Source organism: Arachis stenosperma, chromosome 7 (genome assembly GCF_014773155.1).
Source record: "Arachis stenosperma cultivar V10309 chromosome 7, arast.V10309.gnm1.PFL2, whole genome shotgun sequence".
In the NCBI taxonomy this organism is placed as follows: Eukaryota; Viridiplantae; Streptophyta; class Magnoliopsida; order Fabales; family Fabaceae; genus Arachis; species Arachis stenosperma.
The window spans coordinates 15,230,655-15,251,994 of record NC_080383.1 but is presented as its reverse complement, the minus strand read 5'-3'; the positions used below and the strand labels follow the sequence as shown (position 1 = coordinate 15,251,994).

The 21,340-nt window shown below is 29.7% G+C and overlaps 1 protein-coding gene and 1 pseudogene across 1 annotated transcript; one reads left to right on the top strand and one right to left on the bottom strand.

Annotated features, from left to right (window-relative positions):
• Positions 1-225: 225 nt before the first annotated feature.
• On the bottom strand, positions 226-3,637 carry LOC130941611 (serine/threonine-protein phosphatase PP1 isozyme 4). Its single transcript, XM_057870170.1, has 4 exons — positions 3,166-3,637; positions 2,252-2,811; positions 1,898-2,116; positions 226-619 (listed from the first exon to the last, which is right to left on the bottom strand). Exons 1-3 carry the CDS (start codon positions 3,377-3,379, stop codon positions 1,928-1,930), a joined length of 963 nt encoding a protein of 320 aa, XP_057726153.1. The 5' UTR covers positions 3,380-3,637; the 3' UTR covers positions 226-619; positions 1,898-1,927.
• A 16,212-nt stretch (positions 3,638-19,849) lies between these two features.
• Positions 19,850-20,759, top strand: LOC130939180 (uncharacterized; annotated as a pseudogene).
• Positions 20,760-21,340: the final 581 nt, after the last annotated feature.

Genomic DNA, 21,340 nt, shown 5'->3' with positions numbered 1-21,340 from the left:
TAATACACAGATACATGATATCTGAGTGAATATTATTGTTGGTTAATCTGGTATTTCTTTGGCAGAGTGAAAATGTAACATCTAACTTTTAAGTCTCAAAGTTGAGGCTCAAAAAATAGAGAAGCTTTGAGTCCATGCAAAGAAGGGAACACACATGTTTCTAACAAGGAAAAAGTTCTAAATTTCCTTAACTAGCATAAGATCTTCAATGAACACCACACGAAATTACAAAACAATATAAAAACATTAAAATCATTAAACTAAATCCGACAATGGCATCTTTAGTGTGTCAATAAAATTGGGTAAAAAAGTTACCACATTCAGCTCTATCTTCGGAACAAAGGAGGCTATTTCCCTGACCCATCTACAACACATACATGTACATAATGGGTTGCAGAATAATTAGGCAGAAAATGAAAGAGAAAAATAAAAAATAAAAAAATAAAACAAAGCTTTTGCTTGTGACCATCCAAATCCAACTGTGATTAAAATCCTACAATTTGCTCTTTATGGTCCCCGCCTCCATGGATTGAATGTAGCATTAAACTCCATCATCGTCTTAAAATCGGATAGAACTGAAGACCAGGCAATCTACACCATCTTCTGATTTTAACTTAACCTAACCATTAGGAGAATTCATAATGTAAAAGTTGATGGATAATCATAATAATAAATAAATATATTAAAGAAGCAAAAATTCAGAACAGAACAAAGTTTTTGCTTGTTAATAACAAATATTGAACTACAAGTTGTGTCATAGTGATCCATCAAAAACTCATAATAGAATGACCAAGAAAACTAGTGCCACATGACATTCAAGAACAAAGCTAAAAGAATAGAAACAAAAAAAGCAAAGATAAAGGAATACCAATGAGACGTGTCCTGTAAAACACATAACAATGTTCCTAACTGTGATGATCTAAGCAAATGTCAAGGCTAATCAAGACTGTTAATTCCCATGCAATGCTCACCAAACCAACCAAAAAAGAGGGCCTCATTACGTTGTACGAGACTCCTATATTCCTACTTGGTAGGATCTGACACGAGGAGAAGTATGTCTTTACCATGAAAACAGAGGGGTTGTATCTGTTGTGTAGAATTTGAACACTTACCTCCAAGTCACAATGCTTAGCAAAAAGTGTTGGTGACCAAGGATCACCATCTAAACATTTTAATAACAAATTAACGAGAGATCCAAAATTAATGTCTATCATTTTAGAATACAAATGCTCTTGTAAAATCTTCAAACAAGTTTATTTGTTTGTTTTGAAGAACATAAAAAAAATGATGAAATCCCTAATTGACAAAAAGACCTCATGTGGGAACATCTTAAAAAGTAAAATAATAGGTGATCCCTTTAATCAAAATAACAAAATCTTACTTGTGCCTTCAAACCATCAGGCAAAAGAAATCAAACCAATACTATGCATTTAGAAGATTTAGACTTAATTGATGACATTATCTCAGATTATTATCTTTCTAGGGTAAAATAGTCTGACTTTAATGCATGTCACTATTAAGCCGCTTTTTTGTTCTATATAAACCCCTTTCTTGCTCGAAGGACCTTGATTAAGAGTGGTTTGGCAAGTTGAATGTATAGTCATTATTCTCACTCTATGTTTAGGTTCTAAAAGTTAACAATTAACTCTCTAACTAGCCAACCCTAATGAGCTATGGAGCTATAAGAATTGTGTCATTTAACTGGATTTGCTACATAAAGATTTGCAATAAAAACCATAAGATAAAAGATTTGATATTGACAATGTGAGAGAGAGAGTAACAGTTTGTAGCAAGAGTTTCTCCTTATGGTGTTCTGTTATTCGAGAAAACTATATTGAGATAAACCAACTAGATCACCCATGTTTTCTAAAAAATCTCAAATAAGCAATAGTTGTACCTTAATTAAGCAATACTTTTGTGCCAACCATCAAATCTTGTTTGCCATTCCGAACTTTATCTTTTTCTCTGCAGGCTTGAGAATTTGAAAGGAACACATCAAATTTTCATCTACACTCATCATGGCACCAGCATTGTCAAACTCGCCACAGTAGTTTGGAGCCGAAAATATTGTAACAAGTTGCCTTTCAGCAAAAAATTCATATCCATCCTCTACAACCTATAGAAAAAGTCATATAATGTCAACTTCCAATAAACCACCAAATGTTTTAGCATTTTTATAGAGAAGATAAATGGGATTAACTAAAAAGAAGGACACAGAGGGCGACACGGGGAAAAAGGTATACATCATGACCTGATGAGCACGACAAATAAGGTCCAAGTCATGCTTTGTCAAAAACTCCGCAACCTTATCCGGGCCAAATGTGTAAGAAACTCCTCTGTCATTCATACCCCAACCCTTCACATCTCTACCCGGATCAGACCAAAGCAGATCACAAAGCAAGCCAGTGTCTGGAATAGCAGTAGGACGCGGCAAATTCCTAATTTGATCCAAGTTTGTGAGTTCAGGGGAAAGGCCACCATGCATGCACAGTATTTTATCATCTATAAGGGCTGCCACAGGCAGACAGTTAAAAGAATCCGTAAAGGCTTTCCAGAGCCGCACATTGAACCTCCGCTTACATTCGTCGTAGAATCCATATATCCTATTAATGGAAGCACACTCATGATTTCCCCTCAACAAGAAAAAGTTTTCCGGATACTTGATTTTATATGCAAGCAAAAGGCATATAGTTTCCAAGCTCTGCTTCCCGCGATCGACATAGTCTCCTAAAAAGAGATAATTAGCACTGGGAGGTAAACCTCCATACTCAAAGAGCCTCAACAAATCACTGTACTGCCCATGAATATCACCTGAAAGATGCAAAGTTCAACACAACTTCTCTCAATTCTCAACAACAAATTAGTAGTGTTCTAAACAACTGCAAATGAATATCTCGAACTGGAGAATGAGAATGCTGAAACACTGAAATAACAAGAAAACCTAGAGAGAAAAATAAAAATAAAAATTAAAAAAATCATATTTTGACACCACCCCACAATTTTATATCTCCCAATACAAAAAGGGTTGCCCACATTTTATTCACCCTTTCAAACCAACCAAGGATACCGTAAAAAGGTAGCAGCTTTAAACCCTAGACAAGAAAAAAAAAAACTAATAATAACAACAAATAATGAAAATTAAAAGGGAATGGGGGAACAAAATACCACAAATCTTGATGGGGGCTTCGAGTTCTAACAAATTAGGCTGTTGAAGGAAGATGTCTCTGGAAGCAACACAAAGCTGCTTGATCTCGGCTTCAGAGAGCTGAACCTGCTTTCCAGGTCTGGCCAATCGGACCTCCGTAAGGCGGCGGATTATGTCGTCAAGAATTGCTTCATCAATCCCTTGTTGCTGTTGCTGTTGTCCTGCGTTGCTCATCGCAGCAACAAGATGATCAATAATCCGAATAATAGCTGGTTACAAAAATTGAAAACCGCTTCAGTCTCACTCACTCACACTCTGTTCTTCTTCAGTTTATTATTATTATTATTTTTTTTTTTGAAGAAACAAAAATAAAAAGAACAAATTTTTTTTTTCAGTTGTCGCCAAGAATCAAAGGGGGGTGAAGTGCTTTTCCCTTTCTTCGTGTATACTGTTTGTTTGTTTCTGTTTTTGAGAATTTGAGTTGTGTTTGCTCTCTCCGTCTCTCTGTTTTTTTTTTCTTAATAAAATTTGTACATTTATTATTTAATGTTATTAATTAAATTATTTAGGTTTTTTGGAAGGGATTATGGAAGCCCATAAAGCCCAATTTTATGCCCAGGTTTTTTTTAATACTAACAAATATATATATTTTATTTTTGAAGTTAGTTTATTTTGTTTTAATTTTGTCTCAAAAAAAATTATTTATATCAATATATTTTCAGTTAAATTTTTAAAAAATTTAGGATTAATCTAACAATAATATATGACAACTATTTCTTATTTGTTTGTATTGATAGTTGTTTTGGAAAATTGTTATTGAATTGATCCTAAATTTTTTTAAAAATTACCCATCAGGGTGTATTTGATACAAATCGAAAATTTTTGAAATAGAATTGAAATAAAATAAACCTTAGAAATATGTTTTAAATTTTTAGCAAATTTCAAAAAAAAATATACTTTACCTATTTTAATATATAAATTATAAAATTGGAAAATTTTTAAGATAATTGCAGTGAGAATTGAATGATTTTTAAAGGACTCAACTGTGTTTGCAAGTTTGGTTTTGAAAGCTTGTAGGGAGAAGGAAAAGGTTTTTTTTATATTGACTAGAAAGAAGGAAAAGGTTTTGGATCATCAAACCTTGTTTAAAAGTTTAATTATTGGAAAGGAAAGAGTTTTTGAGTTTTTTTTTTAACCTTCAAACTCTTTTATTTTTAAGTTTCTCCAATTTTATGAGATTTAAATTATATTTTTATTCCTAATAAATTATTATATCATCTTCTGTTTTTTTATTTCTAATATTCAAATAAAGGATAAAATTACAAAATTGTATAATAAATTATTAATTTATACACTAAAAATTAGTTATTATATCTTTATGCGTGTATTTTATACAAATAACTCATTTATTTTTATAAACGTATCATGATGTTAAATTAAATTATTGATCTTTAGTTTGCTTTTATTTATAAATTCTTAATTATGTGTTTCTATTTATGGTATTTCATGAAAAATATTAATTGCTTGAATTGGTTTTCTAGTTGATGTGATAATGATAGTTAAAATAATTAAGTTGAGTTGGTCAAATGATTAGTTTATTAGTCCGCTTAAATAAATGGGATTTAAATTTCGCCTCATGCATGCAACAATCTATTAGTTAGCAACAAATTCTTAAATAAAATTTAATTCGTGATAAATTAGTCCTGTTGGACTAGAACTTAGAAGATACTGTGAAAAAAAAATAATAGTTATAGATTTGTGTTATAGGATTTGTTTAAAATAATATTTTAAAAACATTATTTTAAGAAAAATAATATTAATAGAATATTTTATAAAATATATTTTTTTAAGGATTGTTATAATTTATTTTCTTTTATGATATTTGCATCAAGTATTTTTGTAATAACAATCTTTATAAAGTCATATTTACTGGTTATTAATAGACCCTACTATACGGGAGTGGATCTTTTCTAATAGAAAAAAAAATTGGATAGTGTCTAGTGTGTGGTCTTACCATTCATTGTTCTCTCTTTTTTATTAATTTCTGATTTCACTTATAAAATTAAATGTAAAAAATTACACTTTATTCTTTCCAGTAAAAAAAATGGAGAAGATCCATTTCCTTCACTATTTTATTTATTAAATTTGTATAATGTTAACAAATAGTAAATATTATCTTAAAAAGTCTTAAAATCAGGTTTTGAAAATAAATATATATATATATTTATATACATATTTTATAAAAAAATTGTAAACCAAAATTTTCCTTAATGCCTGTCATATAGATAGAAGATTTAATCATTTAAGATTTATTACAAAACCGGAATTTGTTTTGTGATGAATGAGATATTTTGTGAGACAGTATCGCGATTCCATGTAACGTTATTGTTCTCAATTTCTCATGCTTTTGAGTCCTTTAAAATAGTGCAATTGCAGTTTTGAACAAACTCTCAGTTTTCAAAAACTCTTATTCCACCAAGCTTTTTTTTTAAAAAATAAGACGTTATTTTATTATGACTGTAGAACTAAAATTACATCATAAGCCTATGTCTTTTAGTACTTAAAAGACTAATGATTTATTTATTCACTTAATCCACACAAATTGTTTAAATTCAGACACGTTACATTTGCTGAAACTTTTGGCAAAACAAAGGGTCTTTAGTCTTTACCCTACCGACCCAAAACAAAATCCACTTTTGGATTATAATTACCCAAAAACCAGGGGCAGCAATATCTTCATGCTCCTTTTTATTATGATAGACTATTGTTTTTTTCTCGAGGATTTTAAACATTAGAAAAAATATTCATCATATTTAATTTATTTCAATTATTTTTTATTATTTTAAATAAATTTTAATTCTATACGAATTGATACTGAGAACTAAGGGGAGTGGATCATCTCCAGTGAATAAAAAACTGGATGGTATACAGTGTTTAATCTAATCATTCACCACTCTTTCTTTCTTATTTATTTATGGTCCCACTATTAAAATTAAAGGTGAGAGATTACACTGTATTTTATCAAGTGTTGAAAAAATTGGAGAGATCCATTTCCAAGAACTGAGAAGCATGTGCCCATCACTTCAGCAATGGCACCGAAGGTCCTCGGAAAAAGAGCTCAACAGCCTTAGATTTTTGTGAAGTAGATTCCAATTCCGGTGAAGAGAAGAGCCTTAGTCACAAACAAAGAAAATATTTTTCATGTAACTAAACTCAACTAATTTATGATATATATGTTTTTTTATTCTTTTTTTATTTATTTATTTTTTTTCTCCTCCTCTTCTTTTTCTTTATCATTATCATTATCATTGTCATTGTCATTATCGATATCGTTTTCTTCTTCTTATATGTTTTTTTGTTCTTATTTATCTTTGTTTATTTATTTGTTTATATATTTTTTAAAATTTTATGAAAAAAAATACAAATATGATGATGATGAATAATACTGAAAATTTTTGTATAAAGCGTAACAATAAAACAAAAATGACAACGAAATTTATTATATAAAATACAAAAATTTTATCACCATAAACAAAATTTGAATTGATCTTCATACTATATTGTAAGACTATTTATTGTTTAAGATTTAGGAGTATATAGTCCAATTTTAAAATAAATTTATTTAGATAAAATTTTCTATTTTTAAAATAAAACGTAAAAAGATACCAAAAAAATAGTATCAATAACAAAATATGAAAAATAAGTAGAACATGTTAGGAGAAAGAAAAAGAAGATAAAATATGAAAAAAAAAAGTAGAAGAAGAAGATATGTTAGGAGAAATTTTGAATAGTTGAAAAATTTCAATGTTATTTAGGTTAATTCGATTTACTATACTGTACAACACATATATAATAAATTGAATCAGCTTAATTCGATTTACTACTAATGTTAATTATTGAAATTTCTTATTTTTAAGCTAATTGTATTAATTTTAAAACATAAATGTTAATAAAAAATATCTTCTATTTGAATTCAAATAAAATATCAAAAAAAATCAAAATAAATAATAATAAAAATCTAAATTTTGTATTTTAGTTCAAATTCCAAAAAAATTACATTTTTACAAATTTATAAATTTAGAACGGAAAAATAAACAATTTCTAAAAATTCGTTAAAAATCATTCTTTAATTATTTATGAATTATTTGTGACCTATTTTATTAATTTGAACTATTTATTTAAAAATTATTTTATTAGATATAATTAAATTGATTTTATGATTATTGAAGTTTAAATTGATTAAAATTATTATATATAATTTTATTAAATGTGATCTTTTGCATAATTGAAACTAGAATTTTAGTAATTTATAAATGGTAAAAATGATATCATTTAAATTAAATGATTGATATTTTGCTAAACATCATATTTTGAATTATTAATTATGAATAATTTATAATTTATTTTATTAGATTTTTTATATTTTTAGAAATTATTTTGTTAAAGGTATTTAAATTCATTTTTATGATACATTGAGTTTACATTAATTAAAATTATTATATAATTTTACTATAATAAGATATTTTATATAATTAAAATTATAATTTTAGTAATCTATTAATAATGAATATTTTATAATTTAATTTTGATAATTAATATTTCAAATTCAAAATCTGTCGGTATGAATAAATATCGGTAATTTTTTATGAATTTGGCAATACTAATATTTCATCGTATATCCTTTATCATTATGTTACTAATGTCATTTATATTAGTAATTCATATATTTAATCATATACATATTATTACTTATATTTTAATATATCTATCTTTTATAATTATCCATTTAAAATATTTATAACTTGAATCATTGACTCAACAGAATTATAACTTGACATGTGGCTTAAGTTTGACATCTAATCTCTTACGTGTCACTTAATCACTCGTTATCATCATCATCTATTACAAATCATCATCATCATCATTGAAGCAATTAGAAAAAAAATAGAAAGAAAGAAGTCGAGAGAGAAGAGAGAAACTATGAAACCTCTAAGCTTTCAAGTTTAATTTCTTAAGATATATAATTCCAATAAAAAATATAATTCGATTAATGTGTTTGTATATTCCACTTCTTTATGTTGACGTCATTTTTGTTTGGGAGAAATTAACGGTGACGCTACTGATCTTCTAGGCTTGGTTCGGTCAAGTGAGAGCCCTAAAGATGGAATAATCGATTTTGGCGTTTTCTTCTTCGAATTTTTGTTTAGAAAGCTTTTTTGATGTTTCGATTTGATGGCTGTCATATAAAAGTAGGGTTAGATAAACTAATTACGAATTAATTGTGTTCTTGATATATGATTGTTGATTGGATGTTTGTGGCTTAAAATGAATGATTTTGTGTTTGAATTTTGATAAAATATTGTTATTTAGTGTTTTATGTTTCGGTTTTGATGAGGCTGCCAAACCAGCCTGTTTGTTAGGCCTAATTTGAGGAATGTTAAACTTGAATATTGAGAAAATTGATGAGGTTTGATAGCCGCGAGATTAAATTAAAAGTCGTGAAAAATCGGTAACTGAAAAGTTCGAAAATAAATTTAAAATTAAGTATATATTTTGAAAGATCACAAAAGAAGATTTCGGCTTTAAAAAGAGATGTTATTACCAATACAAAAATTATTTTGAGTATAGAAATATAATTTGATAAAAGATCAGAGTTAAAAATAGTAATAATCATATAAATTTTGGGATATTTTGAGTAGAAGGTAAAAGTTTTGGGATAAACCAAATATTTTATAAAAGATTAGGATTATTTTTAGAAATTTAAAGTTAAATTAGTAATTTTATAAAATGTTGTATTAAAAAAAATATTTAAAAGCTTGAGATTTAAAGCAGAATTTCTAAAAATTAAGAACAAAGTGCTACAAACTAGTTTTTTATATTAAAATAAAAATATTAATATTTCTACTCTTTTTATTATTATTATTATTATTATTATTATTATTATTATTATTATACTCATACTAATTTTATTATTATTCATTTTAGTAAAGATATGATTTTATTAAATAAGAAAAGAGGTAAAATAGTTATAATCGCTAAAAATTTTAGAAAGATAAACTTAAGTTAAGAATTTTATGATTTTCCTTTCATAAGAGATTTAGGAAAATGCGAGAGAAGAGTGTGAAAATAATTTGAGATATTGAAAGAAAGTAAGTAAAAAAATGAAGAAAGAAAAGCATGTATTAAATAAAGGGATCTCTACCACAAGAGAGCATAGAGCAAAGACTAAAAAAAATCTAACGAATCTCTGTCACAGGAGATCAGAGTAGAGCACAGAAAAAAAAGAATGTATTAACTAAAGAGATATCTGCCACAGGAGAACAGAAGGTAAAGATAAAAAGAGTAATTGATGGTGAATAATGAAAAATATTATGTGAGAATCTACTGCAAAAGGGCAATCAGATAGATGGTAGTGCAACCACCGAGATTTGCTTTCTAGAAAACCTTCAGCCTAGGGCCGCAGCCTATGACGATAGGGGGTGTTCACAGAGATTTTGTTACTGGAACCGCAACCTGTAACGACAGGGGTGTTCACAGAGGTATATCAGACATACGTTGGCGAGGAAAAACTACCCTGTATTGACAGAAGATATGCCAACTGGAAAGCCGTATTCGGATATGATTATCGGATATTGTCAAGAGCGGGTGTGTAACCTATAAATGAGCTCATTACCTGCACTAGGAATAGACATGCATTATACTTGTTTGCGCATATCTCTGTATGTGTATCTCTGTGAATATGTGTGTGCTTTCTGATTATTTGCTTCGTTTTACTTTTGTATATTTAAGTTCATATATACTATGTTGTTTGTCTGCTGTTAAAACAAGAATAAAATGAACATAACTATCCATCCCAGTCCTGCTAAGGACTCTCCAGTTCTTACCCTATATTTTCACCCTTTTTAGCTACAAGTGTAACGTTTATTATGAAACTGCGAAAATATAGAAGAATTTATTTGCAAGTTGAATTGTTGTTAAAATTTATTTTCCCATCGTCTTGTTAATTGAAATTTTATTCGAAGAGTAAATTTTGTAATTAGTTTTGTATGTAATACTATAATGTATTATTAACATTAAGTATGTGAATATGTGTTAATTATTTCGACAAATTAACGTGTAAAGACTAAATAAGGAAATTTTTATTAAGTATGTACAAATAATTATGCATTATTTCTGATTATTCTGGATTTTTATTTTATATTTAGAATTTTTTAGAATCAGAAATAATGAATTTTTTGGGTCGTTACATACATTATTTCTGACTCTAAAAAATTCTAAATATAAAATAAAAATCCAGAATAATCAGAAATAATGCATAATTATTTGTACAATATTAATATTGTATAAAATATTAAAATATAACAATAACTATAATTAGAAATATTTTAATTATAATTCAAATTATATATTATATAAATATAATTAGCCATTTTACGTACTATTTGGGTGCCAATCATCAATCTCAACATCATATAAAAAAACAAATTCCCACCACTGGTGGCATTATTATTTGTTCTTCCATAAGAGGATCACAGTACACAAGTATTTTCTATTGATAAAGATGATATTTAAAATGAAGCGCACCTTAAATCCATTGTTAAGTGTCAAGTGTCAATAACTGTTAGTTTTCAAAATCTTATAGGCTCGCAATGCTTTTCACGACTTGAGAAGATTGTAAGCCACAAAACCTTATGTTTTTCTACATTTATTGAATAAAGATGTGATAACCAATCTTGTAATCTAAGATTCTATCATTAAGTTAGCATTTTGGTTTTGATAGAAATTTTAATCCTCCTAGGTGGGCCAACTTAGTTGCTTTGATTGTAGTTTTAACCAACTTACATGAACATAAAACTGTTATATTTATTATCAAAATTAGCTTTTATAGATATTTTTTATTTTTTTATAAACACTTTCATGCATGTTAATACAATAATAAAATTATATCATTTTTTTAAAAAAATAAAAAATCTCTAGCCTCAACCTTTTTGTTAGTGGTAACTGGTAAGTACTATTCTTTCATCTCTTCCCATATATTCACATATGTAGAAGACTTCGTCGATACGGATAGATAGAGAGAAGGATCAGAAATTGAGATAAGCTTCAATGTAGTCCCTGAAGTTACACTCGAGCCTCATAGTAGTCCCTGAACTTAAAAATTTCTCAGAGTTATCCCCAAACTTGCACTCCGGGACTTAAAGTGGTCCTTCCGGCAATTTCAGCACACGTGGCACAACCGGAAAGCTTAGCTGGCAGCGTTGGTGACACGTGGGACTCACAACGGCTAGCTGATGTGGCAGAGTAAACTCTTCCGACTCAATCTGGTCCCTCATGTGAAGTTAAAACCCTAATCCCCTTTTTTGAAGGCCACATTGTTCACTCTGCTGTCTCCTCGTCGGTGCTGTGTTCTTCTATTCTCCCTCTCTGAAGCCCGAAGGTTATGGCTAACACGAGCAATGCAATTAGGAGCTCGAACAACCCACAATCGTTTGGAAGCATCATGAGGAGAATGAACAGAAACGGAGAAGCTCGTTTGCCAAAAATGAAAAAAAAATCATGGAAAGTCTGGTTTCTCTGAAAGAGGTAAGCCAAAAATGAAAAAAATGTGGTTCCTCTGTTTTTTGATATTGTTGTTAATCTAATATTTCACAAAAGTTCAGGCCGTTTTTTTTTTTTTATTGTAATTGGTGGGTATGAAAGCCTCTGTTCTGTTCTCTGTGCTAGGGTTTGATCACTACTGGCTTTTGTAGTGGTTTGGCCAAGAAAATTGTAGAGTAGGAGTGTTTCTTGTGTTTTGATGATATGAAAATGTGTTCTTTATGTGTTAGGGTTTACTGCTTTTAGTGGAGGAGTTTCCAAATTGTTAATGTGTTTCAGGACAATGACTCTGATCAATGAATTTGTTAAATAGAGTTTGCATGATCACAGTAGAAGTAAAGATCTTTTGGGAGTTGAAATTTTTTGTAACTCTGATAATGGATTCTGAATTTGACTGATTTACCTAATTGCCTTTCTTTGTATTGGGTTGGTTTAGTTAAACTGAATGTAATATGTAATGCTGTTTAGTTAAACTGAGTGTGTGATCATAAAGGATTCTTGCATACATAAGTTAGAGTAAAATAAAGTAAGTTTTGCAATTGCTAATAAAGTTAACTTAGCTATTGGAATAGTCAAATTGTTTGATGAATTTGGTCTGGACTAGTGGATTAGTTGTGGGAAAGGGTATGTAATTTTGAATGGTTTGATCCACCAAGATTGAAGTTAGTGTCTAGAGAACTGCTATCCTTAGTTACACTAAAATAATGTTCTTGATTTCACACTTTCTTATGTTCACATGACACAAATCATTAGCAACATGATCAAAATAAAGGTGAAATATCATATAATTTAACAGTTAACAACTAACAAAGTTAGGCACTCTATTCAATACCCCGATCCACAATAACCTTTTCTAATAAAAATTTTGAAAAAGAAAACCACAAAATAATAGAAGACTTAACTTATATTGTTAATTTGAATATAGTGATAATATAGCACAGTAAAATATTAGAGAGGGAAGGAGAAGTAGAAAAGCAAGAGAGTGGTGCTTTTGTTGCCAACTGTCAAGTAATGAAAAGGAGAGAGTGAGAGTGATGATGAAAATGGTAGAAGAAGATTAGGACTGAATCAATGCTATGATATAAAAAAGATAACAGATGCCATTTAATGAGCTTTCATTAACTACTATTTACCATTACTATTTCTACATGGTTTTTCTTGTTTCATCTCCACCTTCAGTGTTGTATATTATTTTATTGTTTTTTAACATCTCTAGTTAGTGATTACGTTAGCTCCAAATTTGGCAGATTTTCTTTATTTATGTGTGCCTGTTTTTGTTGGTAGTAAGTTGTAGTTGTATATATATATATATATATATATATATATATATCCCTCAGTTGCAAAAGAAAAAAAAAGGGTATTGGTGTTGGGTTTTGTGGGGAACTACACGGAGAGTGAAGTTTGGTGCCTGTCCTTGTGATTTATTTGCCAGTTTGATTTAAGGCACATATTACTGATTATATATGCTGAATTAATCCTGGACTGATTATATGATGTTAATACACTGGGCTGTTGTTTATATATGTAGAATTAATCCTGGACTGATTATATGTTGCATAATGTTCTGTCAATCTATTGTTACTCATTTATCCTGTTAGCATAATGTTCTGTAACAGTGCTGTGTAGGGATTAGTTTGATGTCACTTACATAAGTCTAGGGACTAGTTTGATGTCACTTGAACAAGTCTAGGGACTATTTTGATATCACTTATATAACTGTAGGGACAATTTTGCTGCCCGAAAACAACTATCTGACCCCTTCTTTGGTATCTGAAACAGGGCCTTATAAATACAGTTAAGGAGATTTTTCCAGATGTCCATCACAGATTCTATGTTTGGCATCTGTGGAAGAACTTCAATAAGCAATGGAAGGATCTCCAGCTTAGAGGGCTACTTTGGGATTGTACAAGGTGTACTAGCCAAGATGGCTTTCTTGATATCATCAAAAATATTGAAAGGGTTAATAAGGAAGTTTGGGAGTATTTGAACAAGTGGCCCTATGCAAGGTGCAACACAGAAAACTGCTACAAGGTTTGCAAATTTCATGAAGTTTGTGCCCAACCCTGGGTTCAAGGCACCCAGACACAAAAAATGAAGATTAGGATGATTATGTTTAGGAAAAGCAGGCTATTTTTTTGTATCTATTTTGCTGATGTTGTTTACAATGCCTAAAACATTGTCCCAATTTTGGGAATTTTAGTATTTGAATTTTATCAGGTCAATATGTCAACAACTTTGATATACTTGGTGCTTTGGCTCTATAATGTCTTTTTTGAATCAAACATTACCAATATGAATTATGAATTATGACTTTATTGAATTGAGTTTTCTCAGCCTTTTGTTTATATCTTAACATCTGTTACAGACTTAAGAGTAGTTCAAATCCTGTCTATTTCTATTTCATTGAAAAGAAGTCCAGGAACAAAAGTATGCATATAATCAAACACTTTAATTTCCATTTCTTTCAAACAAAAGGATAGGAACAAGAACATGAACAAGGAATACATATAACGTGCATGTCATTTATTTTTTGCTAGATACAGTTGACCCTGCTGTCTATCCAGCTTTAATACAAGAACACCAATTACAATCAGCAGCATGAACACAAACATCAAAATTCCCTCCATTTTTAGAACCCTAATTTCAGCTTCTAATTTACCAAATTTTCAAGCCATCTTCATCTTCCATTCTTCATCATCATCTGAATGTTTTGTTCTATCATCACATGGCATGACATCTTCCAAAACTTTATCAACCCACATAAATAATCCACACCATTTCTTACCCACAGTCTGCACATAAAAAAAATTCAATAAGAAAAATTTATATCCATAAATACAGCAATCAACAACAATAATACTTACATTATAGTTCGGACAACCCAGGAATGGTCTCCCTGGATTAGAATCCGTCCCTGACCACCGCAGCACCGGTCTCGACCCGCAGGCACACCATTCTGGCAAACGAGCTTCTCTGTTTCTGTTCATTCTCCTCATGATGCTTTCAAACAATCGTGGGTTGTTCGAGCTCCCAATTGCATTGCTCGTGCTAGCCATAACCTTCGGGCTTCAGAGAGGGAGAATAGAAGAACATAGCACCGACGAGGAGACAGCAGAGTGAACAATGTGGCCTTCAAAAAAGGGGATTAGGGTTTTAACTTCACCTGAGGGACCAAATTGAGTCGGAAGAGTTTACTCTGCCACATCAGCTAGCCGTTGTGAGTCCCACGTGTCACCAACGCTGCCAACTAAGCTTTCCGGTTGCGCCACGTGTGCTGAAATTGCCGGAAGGACCACTTTGAGTCTCGGAGTGCAAGTTCGGGGATGATTCTGAGAAACTTTTAAGTTCAGGGACTACTATGAGGCTCGAGTGCAACTTCAAGGACTACATTGAGACTTATCTCTCAGAAATTCGCTGACCTTACACATTGTATGGATCGAAGGATTTCGAAGAGAAAAAAAATGAGAGGAAAAAAAATAAATAAAAAAGCAAGTTTTTTATTGTTTAAATGAGAAAAGAAAATAAAAAAAATAATGTGAGATTCATTAAATTATTTTCTCTCCACAAATGAAAAGAAAATAAAAAAAAATTGGGACAATATGAATAAAATTACATATTTATCCCTTATCATTAATAAATTATAATTTACATATAATATATATAAAGGTATTAATGTAATTTTATATTATTATGATTTTCTTTCTTCTCACTTTTCTTTTCATCCAAACAAAAAAAAATTTCTCTCTATTTTCTTTTTATCCATTTTCTTCTAATCCAAACAACATCCAAATAACTCTACTTTTCCTTCTATTTTCTTTCCACTCATTTTCTTTTCTCTCATTTTCTTTCCTTCTATTTTCTTTTCTATATCCAAACAAAGCCTTAGTGATAATGAGAGCAGACTTTTAGAGCGATAAGAGATGATATTAGCAAAGACACTGCAACATTCAAATTAAAATGAATCTAAAAGATATTGATAAAGATTAAAATTGTGTAATGTATTTGAAAAATTTTTTGATTCTCTTTATACAATTTTTGTTGTTATTTTATTTTATCTTATTAGTTAAAATAAAAAATATTTAAATTTAAATATTAGTTAAAATTTTGTGATTTTTTGACTAATTTAAACTGTAGTAAAAACCTGAACCCGAAAGACCAAGTCGTTATTCAGCCGTTATTCGGCCGTTTAGAAGACTCAGAAATTAAGTCTGGAACAATATACATCTCTAAAATTACCCATTAAGCAAGACATGGATTTTGTCCAAAACAAAACCAAATTCAAAGATCAATTAAATACTATATACATTACGTAAGTTGTAATAATTCATCCCAAACAATGGTTTAAAATTAAGATAACGAGTGTGAATAAAAAATCATATGAAAAATAAGATAATGCTACAGTAAAAAATAAAATTAGGTGAAGAGAAAATATTATTATATTTTTTATAATAAAAAATAAAAGAAATTAGAGATATCATATATAGGATTTTTTATTTTAATAAATTAAATAAATATGATAATTATCGAAATAAATAATTTAAAAAATTATTACTGAAATTTGTTCTTCTGTCTTATCTCATTTACATTTTAAACGAGATAATTTTACACGTATCTCCTTTACAGTGTAAACGAGATAAAACAGGTGGACGCGACACGTGTATATAATGTAAACGAGATACGTGTATTTATAAAAAAAATACCCTTCCCGGCCTCCCTGATCTTTACTTTTATGGGACTGATTAGCCCCTGTACCAAAAGAAGTCAATGTTTTTTTTTTTGCACAAAGGCTAATCAGTCCCACAAAAGTAAATATCAGGGAGCCGGGAAGGATATTTTTTTTGTTAAGGGCCTCGTTGTCCTTTCGAGGTAATTGTCAGAGTATTCACTCTATAAAAAAATATATTCAAAAAACATATTCACAAAGACACTTCCACAAAGACACTTAGCTTCCATTAAACACAAATAGAATTGCATGCAACAATAAATCTATGCTCAAATAAAAATTAGGACAAAACTGTTACTCAAATTAAAATTAGGGAACATTGCAAACCCTAAATAAAAATTTCCAAAAAAAAGTAGTGATTCGCAGCGGACTCACAGGGTACGGCGACGGATTCACGCGACGGCGACAGACTCACGGGGACGAAGGACGGAGGATAGAAGACGTCAGCTAAGTTCTGCGCTCGGATGGAGGATGACGGCGGCGAAACTCTGCTCAGCTGCTCTCAAACGGAGGGTACTGCGACGGACTCACAGCGACGGCGCTAGACTCACGGTGACAAAGGACGGAAGACAAAAGCTAAGTTCTGCGCTCGGACAGAGGACATTGGCGGCAAAGCGCTACTTAGCTACTCCCGGACGGAAGACGGAGGCAAGAACGACAATAGCCGGCGAGTAGGTGTTGGAGAAGAAGAAGACAAGAAGTTCGATACTCTATTGCTTTCAACCTCAGCCTCTCACTGTTTTCTGAAATCTGGAAAAAAGAAGAATTTTAGGGTTTTAATGTTACATCTGAGAGTGACTGAGTGAGTTGAGGCACACCCTCACTCCACACAAAAGTTGTTTATATATTTTTTTATTTAATAATATTTATAAATTTTTATATATTTATATTATATGTTTTATTTTGTATTATAATATATAATATATACTTCGAGACGATTTACCCTAACCCCGTCTTCGTCCCGTTCCGTTAGTGAATCCGTCCTGATAAAAATCTGTCTTTATATTTAGAATGGATACTCGCAGGTTCAAGTACTCTTATCATCTTTAAACATAATTATAAAAAAAAATTTATTAGACACATTCATAAAAATATTTTTATCAAACACCGTCATAAACAAAAATTAACAAAAATTGGTAAAATTTTTGTTAGTTACTTAACAAGATTGTTACAATATTCATTCTTCATCCACTTCACTCTTCACAAAACATATTCGCGTGACAAATATGCATTACCTTATATTAAGGATTCCATTCTATGCCACATCATTAAGCCAAAGTTCTCCACTAACTAACGACCTAACCTAATCATCTATCGCATGATTATTACTTATTATTTCCTAATAATACGTAGTTCTCTAAAAATCTTTGTCATCAAAGAGTTGAGAATGAAAGATGTTAAGAAATATTCCCGATACATTGCATTACATTATTATTATTATTAACTGCAGAACTAATACCGTAAGTAAGAAAGACTAATATTGACGGAATTGAGAACATAACACGGTTTTAAGAACCAGACTGAATCTTAGTCACTAAACTGATTCAGTTAAAATAAAAAATCAGTTAATAACAAATTAGTTAAAAAATAAAAAATTTGATCAAAAAATAATTAATCGAATGAACCGTTCAATATTTTATGATTTTATCGATAAATTGCTTTATAATAATAAAAATACAAAAAAAAAATCATTTTTAATATATATATATATATATATATATATATATATATATATATTATACATGAATATATTATTTTATTATATTTATTTTAATTTGGGTTAAATTTGAGTTGAATCTTTAAATTTTTAAGCTTTTGATTTTATTGGTCTCCTTAATTATAATAACCGATTTTGTTTTCGGAATCTTAGACATAGCACACTCCTTAGCTTCGGAATGAAGAGAAACAAAGCTTAAAATTAAAACAACTAAATCAGCGTCATGCTGGCATAGCCATCTTTTGTCTTCAACGAGAAACGTCAACGCTTTCTTTTAAAAGTTTAGAAATTAGAATAATAGCAATAATAATAGGATAAAAATTCATGTATAACCGGGGTGGAGCTAGGATACAATTTAGGGAAGGACCAAAGTTTAATTTTTTAGTATAAAAAAATTAAAATTAAAATTTTAAGAAGGAATTAAACCAAAATTTATACATAACTTATAAAAAAAATTAAAATTTAGGTGAGATCATTGTCCTTTTTATATATATCTGACTTTGTCTTTACGTATAATTATCTTTTCACATAAAGTTAATAATTAAAAATTATTAGATAATAATTTAGTCAAATTTATTAAATTATTTAATAATTTTTAATTATCAAATTTACATATAAACAACGGCATATAAATTTTTTACCTAATAATAATAATCCATGGTTATTAAGAACTGAAGGTTGATGCAGCATCCTAATTGTTAAGGTGCCTCTAGCATTATAGATAGTCTACGGTATTGGCTTTTTAAGTTCACAATGGCCAAGTATATGGTTGTCCAAGTATCCATAATAATACCTTAAACGATTAGTATCGCCCCTTAATTTATTTGTATTTGTATGGTTGAATTTATGTATGTCCACTAAATTATAATATGAAATGTCAAGGCATATACCGTGGCGATGTTAGATTATTTCTATCTAGATTTTTATTCTTGATATTTGATACACTAATTAAATGTTTACCGCAAATCTAGGCGTAAAGACTAAAGGCATAAATAATTATAAACCTACTACATATACAAATATTTTTGACTTATAAATCATATAAATTAGACCAAACTCAATAAAAAAGACACTAACTTATATTAATGTATTAGCACGCACTACTTACCATTATAAAAAATGCTTCTTCTTCTTTTTTAATCAAAACCACAATCGTCATTTTTTTTCGCGTTCTTCCTCTTTCTTCTATTCCTTTTTTTTTTTTTCTTTGCCAGTACTAAAAAATTAGTTATTACAGGCAGATATTTTTAACAGATTTTATCCCACAAATATACAGATAGAATTTGTGAGGAATTTTTTGTTGGAAACAAAAAAATGAATTAACATAAATTACAGACGGAAAAAAAAATCCATCGATAATTCTATCGGAAAAATTAATTTTTTTTCATAGGAAATGATTACCGATAAAAAATCTGTCTGTAATTAAATGGACAAAAATGCTGCATTTTATTAAATTATTACAGACAAAAAATCTGTCTGTAATTTGCTGTTATTAGAAGACTATTAAGTGAAATTATCAACAAGATTTTGAGATTATGAAAGTAATCATAATAATCAATGTGTCTTTGCTTATTCATCTTTAATTTTATGCTACCAAAGTCTACAAGATATTGTTTAGAGCAAAGTCAAATGCTACATTTAGAATTCTAAACATGGGACTGTTGTTAAATGTTAACAAATCCAAGTTGCTTGTAATTTTACTTAAAAATGCTACTGTTGGTTGAATGTACAGTCAAGCTCGGTATCAGGGGCTTCAGTATGGGCCGGGTGCTGCAACTGCACTTCATTCAGCTGTCTGCCATGTTTCGGGGCGCTACACGAATGGAAACATTTACCTTATCAACTTAAGTGCAATTGTTTCATTAAGTGGTTGGCTTCCTTGCTCAAGGTTTGGTTTCTATGCCACTTATAATTTCCTTTTCTTTATGCTGATATGAACTGTTCTGAAGTTTGTTTTTCCCCTCTTTAACTGACACAGTGCCTTGAGAAATTGCATTGAAGGATCACGCGATGGCATGAGGCGTGCAGCGTCGCTGCCTTTGTTTCTCTGCCATGGCAGAGGTATTCATACCTGCTATTGTTACTTTTTCCCTTTCTTCTAATTTAGGATATAGAAGAGTTTATTATTTTGTTCATCTAAATTGATGTATATGAAAGTTGAGATACTAGTTTGGTTGAACTTCTTTTGGGCTGAATTTGACTGAATTTTTTAAATCAACCATTTTAACATTTTCATTTTGGTTGAACATCTAAAACAAGTGTTCATTACTTGATTACGTATTCATCAAGTTTTGTCTAAAAAAGGGTTGATTTTCATACCTGATGATATCACTAAAACTATATCGAATTCTTTTTCGCAGGGGATGATGTGGTTGCATATGAACTCGGAGAGAAATCCACAGGGCCTTAAGTGCAGCTGGATTCCGGAATCTTATATTTAGGAGCTATAATCGGAGAGAATTATAGTTGATGATCAATATTTATGTTTTGAATTATATTGTCTTGCTTGTTTATAGTACTTTTCATTTAGTTTGATAATACGATAAATTTATTTATTTTTTAAAATATTATCAATATTCGGCTACAAATTAGATAAAAATTTGTATTAAATTTATATTTATTTTGTATGAAAATAAATTTATTTTGCAATGGAAGAATCTAAAAAAAATCTATTTTACCTTACTGACGAATTTATAGACAGATTTTCTGTCTGTATTCAGAGTTTGGGATGATTTTCCAAGGTTCCAATTATAAACAGAAAATCTGTCAGAAAATCTATCTGTAATTACTGAGAAAAATTTGTCAGAAAATCTGTCTCTAATTATCGTCGGAAAATCTGTCTCTAATTACCGACAGAAAATCCGTCGAAAAGTTCGACGTTCCAGGGAAATAGAGGTGAGAATTTACCGAGGGAAAATCTGTCGGTAACTGGTAAGAATCTGTCGGTAAATAATTTTCGATGAGGCTTTTACAGAGGGACAAAATTCGTTGGTAATTTCGTCAGTAACCAAATATCCGTCTGTAATAAAGACTAAATTTATCTGTAAATCTCTGTATTAAGCAATTTTCTAGTTGTGTGCGTTTCTCCTCCTTTTTTTTCGCGTGTTTCATCTTCATCGTCATTTTTTATTACTATTGTTGCTGCTTTTTTTCCTCC